Raw genomic sequence first — 17,976 nt, 5'->3', positions numbered from 1 at the left:
TGTACATATTTTATCCTAGATTGTTTTCATAACCATGTAAAGAACAATTTAATATTAATATACAGTGGTTGGGGGTGGTGAGAGTTCAGAATATTGAGATTAATAAATATATATTTTTACATAAAATTATCTCACCCCAATTAATTTCTCCCCTCCGCCAAATAGACGTAGGTATTGAGAATCCCCCTCTGTGACAACACCTCACTGTCATCCAGTAAGAATGTTAAAAACAATACTTTATCCAATCACTGTATTCCATAACTGGGTTTGGAACAGTTTTGGGACAAAACTGTTACCGCAATTTGTAGAATGGCATATCAAAAGACTGCTGCTATAATAAATGGCTTCAGCTTCAGTTTCAAGTATTATGTTTACATGTTCTTGTGTTGCTGTTGTTTTATCCGTCACCAATTAATATATACAGCAACCCACGATGTGATGATTTACACAACATAGGAGCTGCTGGCGATTGCAGCCAGGTGACAGAGCCCAGTGTAGCTTGAGAGCAGCAGGAGTCTGTCTGGTCTGGACCTGACACTTGACACCTTGAAAGAGGTGAGCCACTGGGAACATGGTACAAGAGCTAATGAAGGAAGAAACTCTAGTTCTTGGCACTTGGAAGGCACTCTGGAAGCACCAGGGGATAAAACTAGAGGACTATGATTTACAGAGATTGATTATATGGGGTAAAAACCAAGGATTTGGACCCTCCTGCAGTACTGCCACCTTTAATTTGTCTGCGTGGCAAAAACTGAGACCTCAGTTGTGGTCTGCTGTATCAAAAGGGGATAGGGACCTTGTTGAGACAAAAAAGAAGCAGGATGAAAAAGAAGAAGTAAGATTTAAGTTAAAGGATATGGACTTAGGAGATGAGGGAGATGTGCTTATTTCCTCCTCTAATCGCACTGACCCAGAAGCTGCTGACAGAATGAAATGGCATGAAGCCACTCATAAAGATACTAATATGATTACTGAGCAGAAATACTTTTGTCCTCATGATCAGCTGAAACTTCCAGTATCGTGGAAGACTCCCAAGGATTTAAGGAGGTACCACTTAAGTATCAGACCCCTGCTGAACAACTAGAAGAGCATAGGGATAAAGGTGGAATGGAGAAACTGAGTGGTGATTGGCAAGACTGATTCACTTGAAAATCAGGCAGACAAGTCAGCTACTGTTAAATATCCTCTGCTGCCTGTTGATAGTGATGAAGAGGAGGATTCCATAGACTTGAAAGATGCACTAAAATTGTGCATTCCAAATCTTTTGACTGGAAGGTCACACTGCTGTTCACCTGGGCCCCTTCCCTGGACTTTACCCTCTTGTAATGTTTCTGTCATGCCCCACTCACCAGCATGTTTTTGATGGCAAGTTTACAAGAAGGCTGCTAAGGAGAGGACTTGGAGGAAATAGGAAGCATTCTTTCAAGCAGTCACGGGAGGTGATTTGATAGCAACTTTGTTTTAGATTCTCTAAAACAATCAAAGAGCGATAATACTACAGAAGAAGCTGATGATGAGGTGTTAGATTTTACAGAGGTGCTGAACAGTTAATTACCATTGTCTACAGCCGGAACTCACTCTCACCTGCCTAGTGAAATTTCTTTGCTTGTAATGGGGAAGGATTTGGGCAAATGGAAGGAGCACATCTACCAGAACATCTATCACAGCCCTGTCCGAGCCTATTCCTCCCACCTGGTCCTCCACCCTGCCTAGCTGCTGTACTCACAGGCACAACCTGGCACAGTTAGGCTTCCCCCTTTCTCCCTTCCCTTTTTGTGGCAGTTTACTTTCTCCAGGAGCAGCCTTCACTTTTAAAGTGACAGTGTTGAATTTGTATTCTATCAGTAAAGAACGTTTTAGTATTTTGAGAGTGAAAATCCTGATAATGTCTTCAGCTTTTGATTGTAATAGATCTGAGAGTTTAAAAGTTAGTGGATAAGATGGTTTTGATATGTGTAAGATTCACAAGAGAAAATATGGCAAACGCAAGGGGAATACATAATACTAGTAATATCAGTGGTAATAGGTGATATTAATGGGGATATGGAACAATGGGAGTAATAAATAATGGATAATATTGTAATAGAATATGATAAGTGAAGAATAATTATAATGGAATATAATAATGGAAATAAGATTGGAGTAATTTGGAGTAACTTTTTTTGGTGTGTTTTTTTGTTTGTTTGTTTTCAGAATCGATTCAATGTTTTAACTTTAACATAGTCTTTTAGTTCATGGATTTCTAGCATTAGCACAGTTAAGGTCAAGAGTTCAGAACAGCAATATTATAGGACATTTTTTGGTTTTTCTTTATATCAGTGGTAGTACTTTAGGATAGAGATCATGCCAAAATTTAAAAGAATGGAACAGCTGAACACAGAATCATAGAATCAGAAAATCAACCAGGTTGGAAGACACATGCAAGATTATCCAGTCCAACCCATCACAAAGTCCTATCCCATCAACTAGACCACAGCACTAAGTGCCTCATCCAGTGTTTTCTTGAACACCTCCAGGGATCGTGACTCCACCACCACCCTAGGTGGTGCCCTTGGCATAAGGCAGCCTATTCCAACAGAAAAACACTCTCTCTGTCAAGAACTTCCTCCTAACATCCAGTCTATACCTCCCCTGGCACAACTTGAGACTGTGTCCCTTGTTCTGTTGCTGGTTGTCTGGGAGAAGAGATCAATCCCCCACCTGGCTACAGCCTCCCTTCAGGTAGTTGTAGACAACAATGAGGTTACCCTTGAGACTCCTTCAGGCTAAACAACCCCAACTCCCTTAGCCTAGAACTGGACACAGGACTCAAGCTGTGGCCTGATCAGTGTTGAGCACAGGCAAAGAATAATCTCCCTCGCCCTACTGGCCACACTGTTCCTGATACAGGCCAGGATGCCATTGGCTCTCTTGGCCACCTGGGCACACTGCTGGCTCATCTTCAGCCTACTATCTATCAGTACCCTAACCCCCAAGTCCATTTCTGCCTGGCTGCTCTCCAGCCACTCTGTCCCCAGCCTGTAGCGCTGCTTGGGGTTATTGTGGCCCAAGAGTAGAACCCTGCACTTAGCCTTGTTAAATCTTATCTCACTGGCATCTGCCCACCCATCCAGCCTGTCTAGGTCTCTGCAGAGCTCTCCTACCCTCCAACAGATCAACAACTCCTCCTAGCTTGGTGTTGTCTGCAAATTTACTGATGCTGGACTCAATCCCCTCATCCAGATCATCAGTAACGATAATGAACAGGACTTGGCCCAGTACTGATGCCTGGGGCACACCACTAGTGACTGGCTGCCAACCGAATGAGGCAACACTCACCACCGCTCTCTGGACTCACCCCTCCAGCCAATTCTTGACCCATTTCAGAGTGAATCTGTCCAAGCCATGAGCTGCCAGCTTGCCTAGGAGCTTGTTGTGGCAGACAGTGTCAGAAACTTTGCTGAAGTCCAGGCAGACTACATCCACAGCCTGCCCTACATTCGCCAGGCATCTCGTAAAAGGAGATCAGGTTGGTCAGGCAGGACCTGCCCTTCCTAAACCCGTCCTGGCTGGGCCTGATCCCTTGGCCATCCTATAGGTGATTTGTGATGGCACTCAAGATGACCTGTTCCATGACCTTGCCTGGCACTGAGGTCAGGCTCACAGGTCTGTAGTTTTCCACTTCCTCCTTCTGGCCCTTCTTGTGGATGGGTATCACATTGGCCAGCTTCCAGTCTTCAGGGACCTCTCCAGTGAGCCAGGACTGTTGCTAAATGATGGAGAGTAGCTTGGCCAGTTCATCTGCCAGCTCTCTCAACACCCTAGGATGGATCTCATCTGGTCTCATGGACTTGTGAGGATCCGAGTGGCTCAGCAGGTCCCTTACTGCTTCCTCCTCAATTACAGGGCGACTGTTCTGGTCCCTGACTCCATCTGTCAGCTCAGGAGGCCAGCTGTCCTGGAGACAACCTGTCCCACTATTGAAGATTGAAGCAAAGAAACTGTTAAGCACCTCTGCCTTTTCCTCATCTTTTGTCACTATATTCCCCTCTCTATCTAATAAGGACTGAAGGTTGTCCTTGCCCCTTCTCCTGCCATTAATATACTTATAAAAACATTTTTTATTCTCCTCAACAGCTGTGGCCAGCCTAAGTTCTAAATGAGCTTTTGCCTCTCTAATTTTTTTTCCTATGAGACCTAGCAACATCCTTGAACTCTTCCTGGGATACCCCCCCTTTTTTCCAAAGGTGATACACCCTCTTTTTTTTTCCTTATTCCTTCAGAAGCTGCTTGCCCATCCAGTCTGGCTGCCTCCCTCATTGGCTCATCTTCTGGCATAACGGAACAACCTATTCCTGTGCCTTCAGGAGTTCTTTCTTGAATTAGGTTCAACCTTCCTGGACCCCTTTGTTTTTAAGGGCTGTTTCCCAAAGAATTTGCCAAGTTAATTCCTTAAATAGGCTGAAGCCTGCCCTTCGGAAGTCCAGTGTGGAGGTTTTATTGGTGCCCCTCCTGGTTTCACCATATATTGAAAATTCTACAATTTCATGGTCACTGAACCCCAGGCAGCTTCCAACCACCACATGTCCACCAGTCCCTCTCTACTTGTGAACAGCAGGTCAAGCAGGGCAGCACTTCTGGTAGGCTCATGTAACAGCTGAGCCTAGAACTTTCTAGACTGTCTCTTGTCTCCAATGTTAAAGTCTTAGCATATGTCTGGCAGGTTAAAGTCATCCCCTAGAACAGGGGCAAGTGATCTTGTGGCAGGCTCCAGCTGCTAAAAGAATAATAAATTAACCTCTTCTTCCTGTTGGGTGATCTATAACAGACTCCAACCAGGATGTCAGCCTTCTTGGCCTTCCCCCTAATTCCTACTCATAGGGACTCAACCTGATTATCCTTAATCTCTACCTCCATGGCATCCCTAATGTACAGGGCCACTCCTCCATCCCTTCTCCCTCACCTGTCTCTCCTGAAAAGTCTGTAGCCATTGATTACAGCACCCCAACTGACTCATAAGTCATCCTACCACATTTCTTTGATGGCAACAACATTGTAGTTTTCCTCTTGTACCAAGGATTCCAGCTCCTCTTGTTTATTACCACTACTGTGTGCATTAGTGTACATACACTTCAGCTGGGCTGCTGCTTTTAGCCCTATCTCTGGCCTACCACCCTTAGCCTCCTTCAGTTCATCTCTATTACTGCTGTGTGTGACCTCTTCCTCTGTCCAGCCTAGTTTAAAGCACTTTCAACAAGCCCAGACAGCTCATGTGCCAGGATCTTTCTCCCCCTCCAAGATAGATGTACCCCATCTGTTGCTAGCAGACCTGGGGCCATATAAAGGTCTCCAAGATCAAAGAACCCAACATATTGTTGGTGGCACCAGCCTCTGAACCACTTGTTTGTCAGGCATCATTTCCTGTCTTGCTCAGTATTCCAACCTGTGACTAAGGGTATAGACAAAAAGATTACCTGTGCCCCTGAACCCTCAAATACTTTTCCCAGTGCCTTGAAGTCCCTTTTGATTGCCTCTAGACCTCTGGTATTGATCTCATCTTTTCCCACCTGTAAAACCAACAGGGGGATAATAATTAGAGGGTTGCACTACAGTAGGCAGCCTTATGGTAACATCCAGACCCAGGCCCCAGGGAGGCAAAAGACTTCCCTGTGGGAGGGGTTTGGCTGGCATATGGGACCCTTTGTTACTTTCAGAAGGAAATCACCAATAAAAATAACAATAATAATTACCCTCCTCTTTTTTCTTTTGGTTACAAGTTCTCATGCAAGGAGTCAACTGATTTACTTTAGTCAACCTCTCAGATGGTGTTGCTTCTGCCTCCAAAACCACCTCACCTTCAACCTCTAGTGCCCTATATCTATTGTGCAAGGGCAACTGAAAGGGTGAGGGGGCTGGAAGTGGTTTCCCTTGCCCCTTCTAACAGGCACCTGTATCCATTCCCCCTTGTTTCTTGCATCATCTTCCCCTGTTAAGGGGATCTGCAGAGCCTGGTGCCATAAATCCAACTCCCTTTCACATTCCCTTATAGCTCTTAGCCTTTTCACTGCATCCTTCAGTTCAGCCACTAACTTAAGCAGACCACATATTTGCTCACACCTAAAGCAGGCATTGTCTTTGCCACCCTCAACTTCAAGTACCAGGCTCCAACACTCATCACAACCAGTTGCCTGGACGCCTGCATGCCTACATGTGGGCTCTGTTTGGGTGCCCACAGTTTTACAAACAACCTTTGACTAAGTGTTCGTCATGTCATCATGTCTTACTTCCTTTGAGGAACTGACAGAGTTGGTTGGGTTTGGATTTGTTGGGTTTTTTGTTTGTTTGTTTGTTTTTGTTTGTTTGTTTGGTTGGTTGGTTGTTTTGTGTTTTTTGTGTGTGGGTGTTTTTTTGTTTTTGTTTTCTTTTGTGTTGGTTTTTTCCCCCCCCTTCTTTCTCTGCCACGTGCTGCTGGGTGGGTTCAGCAAAGCTAGCTCTCTTCCCAAATCAGGGTCTCATGCTGCTGCTGCTTCTCGTTTAAATCACCCACAGGACTGGCACTGCCCCTGCTGTGTCACCCCTGAGCGTGCACGTATGCCACATATCTTGCCACGCCTGCTGCTTCCCTGTGCCCTTCTGGGATTCTCCGTTTGGGAGAGCCCCACAGCAAAGGAAAAAAAGCTTCGAAAAAGCTTCAAAAAAGGTATGTTCTGATGTTATATTACACTGGCAAAGTTAATATGGCAAAGATTACTGGATTCAGTTTTCACACACATACACACTCTGAGATTTCATTCGCAGCATGTTAGCTTAGCTACTAGCCTTCTATAGCAGATACATAAAAAGAGGTTACACTTCAAAAAGATGGCTTAATACAGGCCACTGCAGCTATTAAAAGGTACCATAACAGTGGCTTCACCCAATGAGATCAAATGTATCAGATTTGTGAGGCCAGCTAAGCATATAACTGTTAGAATCATATAATTCTATTGGGTTTTTTTTCTTTTCATGCCATAGAATTATTACTCTGTTTTGTTTTTTTTTTTTTTAATCTTTGTTTAAAGGGCCTACTAGGAATATATATATAAGGAAAGGCTCTTGATAAACTCAATAACCAAACTAAACCTTATGATAACATGTATGTAACATATATAACAACAACAGTAAACAGGGACTATATCAACAGGAAATATAGAACAACTTATTTGCAACAGTTGATGAAAAGAACAATAGAAACTGGCAGCCAAAATGAATAGGCAAACACTGGTGAGAGAACAATCATTTGGGAGTGGATCTGACTGACCATCTTGACCACTTCATGTTGAACTGTGTGACGAGGGACATGAGTTATCTCCCTAGAAGTAAAGTCTTGATTCTTTTAGAGTCAACCATGTAAGTTAGAACAAACCTTTTAGCTTTAGCAGTACCAGCCTCACTGGTTGAGACATAGAGTGAGCAGGTGATCGTGTGAGACTCTCATCTGTATCACGTGGTGAAGGCCTGACAGTCTAGGTTAACAACATTAAAGTACCACAACCAACCAAGTGAATTTTCCCAGTTATTTGGCTGTGGCACTGTAGGGAGGAAAAGTTACTGTCATTGGATTTGCTGGAGACACAAGATCTGGAAACAGGTCCAGGATTTGGCTCTGGCTGATACCAGCTGCTTTCATTTCCTCAAGTGATATGTATGTGCATAACACCTCACAGTCCAGATTTGGGACTGCACATGTGCAATCCCTCTGTGCAGAAAGTACTAGTAAGGGATGTGGGAGCTTGTGCACGTGCAAGACCAGCTTGCACAGGTGCTATTACTCTACGAGTCTCTGCCATAATGTTATGATGCATGGCAAAATTAAAAGCCATCATGTGTGAAACCAGGCCCTGCAATCCATTAAAGTTTGATGTATTGAATAATTGGGTGACAGGGTGGGAAAACCAATTAATACGAATAGGAACTATAGTATTAACTAGCAGCACATTTAAACCGTTACTGTTTGTCTGCTTTGCCTAAGCATAGAGCATAGAATCATAGAATCATAGAATCAACCAGGTTGGAAGAGACCTCCAAGATCATCCAGTCCAACCCAGCACACAGCCCTATCCAATCAACTAGACCACGGCACTAAGTGCCTCATCCAGTCTTTTCTTGAAGACCCCCAGGGATGGTGCCTCCACCACCTCCCTGGGCAGCCCATTCCAATGGGCCTATACTTCTCCCGGCGCAATTCCAATCCAGCCTAACATCCAGCCTATACCTATCCTGGCACAACTTGAGACTGTGTCCCCTTGTTCTGTTGCTGGTTACCTGGAAGAAGAGGCCACCTCCCACCTGGCCACAATGCCCCTTCAGGTAGTTGTAGACAGTAATAAGATCACCCCTAAGCCTCCTCTTCTCCAGGCTAAACAGGCCCAGCTCTCTCAACCTCTCCTCATAGGATTTGTGCTCCAGGCCCCTCACCAGCTTTGTTGCCCTTCTCTGGACACGTACCAAGCAGGAGGCATGGAAAATCACATATGCTAATCTCAGCTTCAGTACATCATGACAGCAGTTTGGAAAGCATGAAAAACGTAGCTATTTTGCTTTTGGTATAGCTAAAACGGGGTATAAAGATTTTCTTGTTATTCTCTTTCATCTAGCTACAGCCTTATTATATATCATTGTAACTGTCTTAGGAGTTGATTCCTTTGTTTGAACTGATGTATGTTCTAGGTTACGTTCTGTTTGTAACCAACTGGGCAAAGCAAAGTGCGCTTGCGCACACTACCATGCGACCATCTACCTGACTGCTCAGCTTGCATGGACATGAATCTGTCTGATCATTCAGTTTCAACACACAAGCGCATCCAAGAACTTGAAGACGGACTCTTGCACCTAAAGGGAGAAGACGCAGGATGCCTCAGTGGGTTGTTTAGAGGATGAAGTCTCACAGGATGGGCTCTGTCTTAAGTTAAAACAGGGATTGTTGTACTTCTTGTAATTATCACTGTTCTCCTGAAGCTACCCTGCCTGATTGGTCTGCTGCAAAGGGCCTTGCAGGGCGTCAATCAGTCTCTGTTTGTGGAACAAAAACAAAAACGGGGAGTTGTGGGAACCGAAGGAGGGAGTCAGATAGAGCACATCTCTGTGTACTCTTGACACAAGAGCTATTTTACCAAGTTTACTAGAAACATAGTAAACTGGTATGCTTGCCTTGTGTAACATTTGTACAGAAGCACAGTAAATTTAGAACAAAGAACTGAAAGTAGACTGTGTCAACATAGCCAACACCTCGCTGTTATTCAACAAGAATGTTGAAAATAGTATTTTACCCAATCGCTGTATTCCATAACTGGTAGTGGTACCACAATTTGCAGAATGGCACATAAAAAGACTGCTGCTATAGTAATAAACCGCTTCAGCTTCGGTTTCAGCTATTACGTTCACATACTCTTGTGTCGTTGTTACTTTGTCTGTCACTAATAGATACAGTGACAAGCTTCACAGGACAGGGGACTGAAATCTTGACTGTATGTAAGTTTCAGTAAGATATGATTTTGCTTTATCTCCAAGAAGCTATATTGGAAAAAAAAAAAAAAAAAAGGTAAAAGTTTACAAAATATTAAGAAAAAATGAAGTAAATAATAATCCTTCATCAATGTTTTCAAAGGTGCTTTAAGGCAATAACCAGTAGCAAAAGACGTGCTGCTCTGCAAAATGAGTTGAGAGAGAATTTCTAATGGCTTTGAGCGGTCCTTTCTCTGACATGCAACATAGACTGCCACAGGTGAAGGTACTTAAAGACAAATAAAGGAAGATTACAGGTGTCTGAAATCAGTACAGCGTAAGAAATTCAGTCTAAGACAATGGCATTATTTATTAGTCAGGAAGGAAGAGTAACTTAGCTGAATTACAAAAAATAAAATGTCCCATATTTCTCAGCTACCCTAACAACTTCCTTCATTGATTTAACTGATTCCACCAGAATACACATTTTACTAGATCTTTGAAGAGTTACTTAGAGCAGAAAGCTTCATTAGAACAGTAGGTGTGTTTAATGTCATCAAGTAACCTAGAAATGCCAGATCAAAGCTAGGACTTCCAGCAGAAGCAAAAGATGTTATTCTAATGCCTGCTCACATGTGATAGAAAATATTTTCTCATAGCTTTCACAGACAAAGTGTGTGGACTATCAAAATGACTACTTATTTATTACACATATGGGCTTCAGCAAATTTAAGCAGATAATCAGCTTCTCCCACCTCTCACCATATATGAAAGATGCAAAATTTTCATTTCAATTTTAGGGAGAACCTTTGTAGTTCCATTTGTACATCTCCATGGTTTGATCACATTTATGTGATTTTAATTATACTTAAAGGAGGTTTAAAAAAAAAAAAAAAAAAAAAAAAAGACTAGAAGTGGCAAAATTTAACCTTAGGATCAAACCAGTAACTTGATGTTCTGTTTAAAAGTTCTCAGGCTTGCAGGAAACCAAAGTATTTGTATGCACTGATGCCAAGAGAAAGGATTAGCAAAGGCATGAAATTAACCACAACATCCAAAAATATATCTGACACAATCCTAGTTTTACTTACTTCCCAGAGCACTTCATGCAACAACTCATAATTCAAAGTTCTTACTCTGTTTTCTAATTATGTCCAAAATGTAATTATTGAGCAGTGTATTTCTTTATCACAGACATATCCTAAGTGTACCAGCATCCACAGCATTCTCTGATTCAGAGCTGAGTTCCAGGACATGAATTGCAATTTCCTATTCAATGACAAATAATAGTATTTCCACCTCTTCAAAAGGTCTTCCACTATGAGATTTTTAATCAGTATGATTAAGAAGGAACCTAAAGGCCACATCAGATCAAGGGAAAGTACTGCATTATAAAAACAAAGGCCTTAAATCGTAAATTTCAGAAAACTGTGATAAGCTAGCTAAGGAGTTCAGAATCTCTTCTTGCCTTATTATCCCTAGTATTGATTGAAGTCTCTCCACCTTGAAATTGGTGGTGAGGACAAATCTATTGAGTCTCATTAAATCCAGCACAGGAACGAAGTCCCCAGAGCATTTAGGACCACTAAAACAGATGCTATACATTTTAGAAAAATATTCTCTACCCTTTAGAATGAGAACTACAGCTGTAATATGAAATGGATGCCAATTTGCTTCCATAAATGCTCTATGTAAAGGAGTTACAGTAGAACACAGCACCTTTAAAATTTGTACTTAAAAAAAAAAAAAATAAAAGGAGGTAGCCATATGTCAAGACAAAGCAACTTGATAAAAAAGAATAAAGATTTTCACATGTGTATGCTGCCCATTACAGCTAGACTTAGATGAGAATTTGTGGTCCTCCATGGATTTTCACATAATCCAGTGTAAGTTTATAACCACAATCTGGTTTATCAGAAATGTTTTTTCTTTTACTCAGTCTGTTTCACACCACACATTAACATCAGCACAAAGGGTGGTTCTTCCTAAATGGCACACTATTAACATGAACTTGGTACGTGTAAGCCAACAACATTACCTGAGCTACAGCATAGACTGTCTATCTGACCACTAGCAGAGAGGTCATTGATCTTGCTTTAAGGGACAATATATCAAAGGATGTACACACTGATAGACTCAATGCCACTTCGAGCAGTAGGAGAATATTCCCTTGTGATTATATTCACAGAACAGCTGATGCAACCTTATCTAGCTATTGCAGCCTGCATATTATTAACACATGGTAGACAAACAGCATATACATATTCGTCCACAATACTCTGCCTTCCTCATTTCAAGGGAAAAATAGGAATCTCTATTCTCTTTATGGATTCTGAATTTTCCAAAGGCCTGCTGTCACTTAAGTAAAACCATGTATCTTGCAATTTGAAAACGTAGTTCCTTTGAAGCAATTACAATCATATAGTTCTTCTTACCAGAAGTTGAGAATCATGACAGGATTTTCATGACAATGAAACTCCTTTTTCCCCTCTGAAATTCTCTCAACACAATTTGTCACAAACTTCACCATATCGCTTCCACTCAGATTTGGGGAATTTAAAATGTTTGGCTTTTTCCAAGTATGAGGTTTCTACTTTCTTGAAGATCTGTTTGTTTCTGGTTTTTTGGTTTGGTTAGTTGGGGTGTGTGTGGTGTGTGGTCTTCCTTCCTTCCTTCCTTCCTTCCTTCCTTCCTTCCTTCCTTCCTTCCTTCCTTCCTTCCTTCCTTCCTTCCTTCCTTCCTTCCTTCCTTCCTTCCTTCCTTCCTTCCTTCCTTCCTTCCTTCCTTCCTTCCTCCCTTTCTTTCTTTCTTTCTTTCTTTCTTTCTTTCTTTCTTTCTTTCTTTCTTTCCTTCTTTCCTTCTTTCCTTCTTTCCTTCTTTCCTTCTTTCCTTCTTTCCTTCTTTCCTTCTTCTATGCTTATAATATAATACTTTTTCTTACATACTTTTATAAAATGCAGAAAGAATAGGTTTTTGCTTTTTTTCCAGATGAATTATACACTTTTAAATTTTACAAAAAGACAGCACATAAGTTCCAAGGCAGTAATTTGCTATAATATTTTGAGTTGCTTTTGCCAATTGAAGAGGCAAATCTTACTCCTTCATGCTGGGAAGAAAACACCTCCAAAATGGCAGATTCTAGGTTATCTTTGACTTGAAAGTATCTGACAGCTATCACAAAAAAGGTCTTATTTTCAAAATGAAACCACTACTTTTCTTATTGTATGATGAGCTGAGCAGAAAACTCAAGACAGACCAAGAAACGTGAACCAGTTTACTGAAGCAATTCTGAATACTGAGTCAAGCCAAGATTAGAAGTAGCTTGACCCAACAGCTATGGAAGTGTGACAACACACAGTTTCAGAAATGTAGGTAGAAGGACCATGAAAACTGTATACACAACATCTTCCACGTCTTCTTCCTTCTCAGTGTTTCTAAAAAGCAATGAAACAATTCTTCTGTGTTTCCTACATATGAAAAACATGTCAGTGTAATTTTTTACACTCAAAGGAGAAGTTCTGAGTAATGAATGCGCATGTAACTGCTCTTCAAGGTTAGCGTTTCTTCTGGTATTAATCAAAATAGGTCTCTTCCAACCTTGGTGATACTGTGATACTGTAAAATATGAATCTGTTCTGCAAATGTAAATATAGTTTTAAAATCTATAATTAATTATCTATTTTAAAAGATACAATGGCAACAATTTTTCCAGTCAATTTTGATAGAATATGTTTTCACATCTCAAACCAGTAACAGTGTTTGAGATTGACATGGAGTATTTATAAGTGGAAGGAATGTCTTCTCCTCCATTATCAGACCCAAATTGTAGAATTTAATAATTAAAAACTCTTAAGAGAGGAAGAAGCAGCAAAACACAGATAACACAAAATCACATGAACAAATCTATGTCCTTGAAAATTCATTCCTATTTTTCTTCAGATGCAAATAATTTTAATTTTTAAGGGGCTGGAATGTACTCTGCCAACTATGTTTTGGTAACAATAAAGATCCAAAGATGTATAGGAAGAACACCATTCAGAGCTTTGATTAATCTATCCATTGGTATTGTACAGATAGATTTTAAAATTAACCCTGTGATCATAAAGCATAATGACATACTTTCTGATGTGATGTTGTTTCAGCTGTACGAGCAGCATCTTGGTCTTTCAGTACTTTCTGTGTGTCAGCATTGAGAGCCTGAAGCTTCTTTATCAGCTCAGCCTGCTCTGCTGTATGCTCAATGTTTTCTCTGTAAAGATTCTGCAGTTCCTGTAACTCTTTCCTGTGTGAAACAAGCAATAAAGAGAAATTAACATGAAGAACAACAGTGACCTCTGTGAAAAAATTGTGTTCAAACAGTTTTATCATAGATAATGAGCTCCCTATTTTCATTTAGTTGTCTGTCAATTGCCTTATAAACACTAGAAGTTACTTATAAAATATTTATCACATACTTTGGTGAAATATCTACAAAACAGTTAAGTTTCAAAATGGAATGCCTTTCAATTTTCTTCTAACGAGCTACCTGCTCTAAAATAAATGGATTTTCACTACTGCATCAACACTTTCTAATCAATATTCAGTTAACTCTTTACCAGTGTTAAAACGTAAAATATTTAAAGCATGTGGACTGTAAAATAAGTTTACTTTTTTAAACATCAGAAAAAAGATTTTTTTTACCCTCAAAATACATAGTATGTGTAAAGTGAGTCTCTTCTGAGACAAATGAAATATGCCTGATGATAAATTACTATTTCTCTGTACCTTTAGCATACTGCAACAACACTGGCAAAGTAAGTAAACTTCAGTGTGTATTGTATAAAATAACAATAAAAGCTCTATAAACAAAATAATAGGAATTGTGTTGCAATACAACCATAGGACAGGTCCAGTATAATCTGTCTGCTTGAGGATTTTACTGCGTTGCTGAAAGACCTTATAAAGTAAGGTGGAAAGGAAGATCAGTAACTCTTACTTATTAGGAATAAGCAAGTTATTGGCTTCCTGAAAACCAGGCATATTTTCTGTAACACATGTTAAAAGTTCAGATGACTCCAATAATCCCTTTTTATATATTGTTTTGCTTAATTCCCTGTTTAATTCATGAGCACAATTCACACTAGTATCACCTACAGATATTGAATACAAATTTATGACACAACTCATCTTTTTCCTTAGTTCCTCAAAGAATTTTGTTGGTGACTTCTAACACACATGCACCTTCCCTGTGCTTAAAATTATCATTGGCCACAAAAGTTCTTACTACATTTTTATAATACAGCTAGAGATGTCCAGGCAAAAATTAACATACAAAAGGTAACACCAAACACAAAAAAGCAATACCAACTTGTTATGGGTTTAAGGCTCTTAAGTGCTTCAGAAACGCCACAGTACAAGAGGTGGGCACTGGAAGGTGTAATCTTTGATACTTTATTCCCATCGGTCTGCATCCCTACAAAAATGGACATTACTGTCTTTTCCACCCTTTTTAATCCCTCTCTCTGTTCTCTTCATGGACCTTATCTCTTGTAGTGCAGGGGATGGTTTGTGGCCTTCTATGGCCTTGACAAAGCTAATATTTAGCTATGCAATTTGGGCCTGTTACTTGGGGGGGAAGCAGTGAGGCATGGGAAGGGGGCACTGAGGTCTTGTTTTTTTGCCTGGTTAGGGTGAAGGCTTTGGAAGCTTTTGGCCAAATAAGATTGCAGTAACCCCAGGTTGGAGAAATGGGCTGAGGCTGAACATGAATTTTTGTATTTTGCGTACATAATTGTGAATAGTATTTGCATTTGAACTTCCAATCCTGTGTGGAATGTTTTTATTTTACTTCTTTGGGAAGGATTACAATACTTTTTCCCACTCAAACCAAGACACAACCTTTTTTTTTAATTATTTTCCCGAGAAAATGCAGAATGACAAAGAAATCACTTTAAGGGAACTCTCAAAAAAAGCATTTCTTAGGACATATGCCATCACTTAGTATGTTGGTTATTCACTAAAGGGACAGATGAGTAATTGTATAAAAAGTGAAATTGCACAGTCAGACAACTTCATGTTAAAAAAAAAAGCACTGTTTAGAAAAATGTTTTAACAAGTCAGTAGAGAAGAAGATTTAAAGACATGCACCAAAGCAGAACTGCTGTATGTATTTCAGTTATACCAATTTAAGCCTAATCACAAACACAGAAGCAGAAATAAGGACATACTGATATACTGGCAGTTTCTAATACTCTGTCTTCCACAACAGTAATGCTAACAGTATACAGTAGAAAATGACACATCTTTGCAATTCAGGTAAAACACAGATTATATTAATTTTGCACAAGTTCTCCAGTTAATTTTGCTGCAGAAGGGAAAAACATACATCTGCAGACACTGTTGGAAATGTTGGTAGTAACTGTTGCAAATTGTTGCTATATTGCTGCTTTTTAATTTATATGCAGACATTAGTGTGGTTCTCTGTGTCTGTCACCTGAGAATACAGAGTACTATGTGTTCTCTGGTGGTCTGTGCATATAAAGGGGATGGTATGGGAAGAGGGAAGAAGTTAAACCTTGAAGCCACACAAGAGCTTGCTTAATTTTTTTTGGAGGTAAAATATTACACAAACCAAAATACATTCAATCTGAAAAATTATTGAGCCATAGAAATACACAACCACTGCATGTGACTTGCAGTTATACATTACACTTGCTTTGATTCTCTTTAATGAATGAAGTGCTATTTTTATACTGTAAATCAACAAGAGGATCCTTCTTCTATTTCATTTTTACACAGGAAGGACAAAAAGATGCTCAGCACTGATGATGCAATACAACTGTCAAGACCACCATGGCCATTAAACCTTGTCCCAAAGTGCCATGGCCACAGGTTTATTGCACACTTCCAGGGATGGGCACTCCACTACCTCCCTGAGCAGCCTGTTCCAATCCCTGACCACTCTTGCAGCAAAGATTTTATGTCCTAATCTCCAGCCTAACCCTCCCCTGGAACAATTTAAGGCCCTTTCCTCTTGTTCTGTCACCTGATACAGGGGAGAAGACACCAAAATTAAATGAGTACTGTGTCCAGTTCTGGGCCCCTCAATTCAAGAGAGATGTTGAGGTGCTGGAACATGTCCAGAGAAGGGCAACAAAGCTGGTGAGGGGCCTGGAGGACAAACCCTATGAGGAGAGGCTGAGGGAGCTGGGGTTGTTTAGCCTGGAGAAGAGGAGGCTCAGGGGTGATCTTATTGCTGTCTACAACTATCTGAAGGGACATTTTAGCCAGGTGGGGGGTGGCCTCTTCTCTGAGGCAACCAGCAACAGAACAAGGGGACACAGTCTCAAGTTGTGCCAGTGGAGGTCTAGGCTGGATGTTAGGAGGAAGTTCTTGCCAGAGAGAGTGATTTGCCATTGGAATGGGCTGCCCAGGGAGGTGGTGGAGGCACCATTGCTGGAGGTGTTCAACAAAAGCCTGGATAAGACCCTTAGTGCCATGGTCTAGTTGACTGGCTAGGGATGGGTGCTAGGTTGGACTGGATGATCTTGGAGGTCTCTTCCAACCTGTTTGATTCTATGATTCTATGATTCCATGAACTACATTCATAGAATAAAATACCTTTGGTAATGGACAAGCTTTCTTTGATAAAGGAAACTTTAATCTAGGAATGGTGGGGGACAGAGATGTTGACCAAGTCACAAGTGAGGGAGCTGTGACCCAGGCTGGCAAGCAAAGGGCACGGATTGTGTAGACAGGAAAGACCTAGTGATTAACAAGGTAGCAAGGCTCAACAAGCACCCCCTTGAGCATAGGTACATAAATAAGGGAGTGCTGACTGGACATTTAGAACAGGACATCTTAAGCATGTTCCTGGGAAACAAGCACAACATGGTGCCCCCTGAAGTTGCTGTTCAAGCGCATACAGCATGTCCTTGTAGAGGAATCAGAGATCTGTCAGCAACATCAGGAATCCCAGAAACAAGGAGGAATAACTCACATGACTGGAGTGCTGCTATGTGTGGCTCTTTGTGATGGACAGGCTGTATGTGCAACAGTAGTGCAAAAGCATGGAGCTTTGCCTTGGGATGAGCAATGAGTCAGCTGAGAGCACACGGGTCTGGTGTGGGCAGACCAATGTGGGTGCCTACCGCTCCTTTCTGATAAGGAGGAAGAATGAAGTCCTGTTCATAAAATTGTAATAAGATTCATGTTTGTAGGTCATTTTCATTATGGGGGACTTAACCCGTGATGTTTCCTGAGATCTTGGATGACAACCTTTGGCCATAGGCAAGTAATAGGTTGATGAAGGAAGACATTGCTGGACTTCCTATTTAGAAACAAGGAAAAGGGCCTTCTTTGACTAAATTCAAGTGCAAAACCCAAGGACACAAGATGCAAAAGTAGAGACAAGAGATCAGGAGGAATTGAGAGACATTGTCTGAGCAGGCAGTGGTTAGGAAGGCAAAAAAAATCTCTGTGGAGTTGAATATGATGAGGGACATGACAGCTAGCAAGAGGTTTCTGTAAGTACAT

At 41.0% G+C, this 17,976-nt stretch overlaps 1 protein-coding gene across 1 annotated transcript in view; it reads right to left on the bottom strand.

The window, feature by feature from the left end:
* The window catches only part of CNTLN (centlein), a 250,261-nt gene that overhangs the window by 164,900 nt on the left and 67,385 nt on the right, over positions 1–17,976 (bottom strand). Inside the window, 1 exon segment of the mRNA XM_064140410.1 lies at positions 13,582–13,744. Coding sequence (XP_063996480.1) covers positions 13,582–13,744 — 163 coding nt within the window.

Source organism: Pogoniulus pusillus, chromosome Z (assembly GCF_015220805.1).
Source record: "Pogoniulus pusillus isolate bPogPus1 chromosome Z, bPogPus1.pri, whole genome shotgun sequence".
Taxonomy (NCBI): domain Eukaryota; kingdom Metazoa; phylum Chordata; class Aves; order Piciformes; family Lybiidae; genus Pogoniulus; species Pogoniulus pusillus.
Note: the sequence above shows the minus strand (reverse complement) of the source record. Positions and strands in the feature narration are given on the sequence as shown.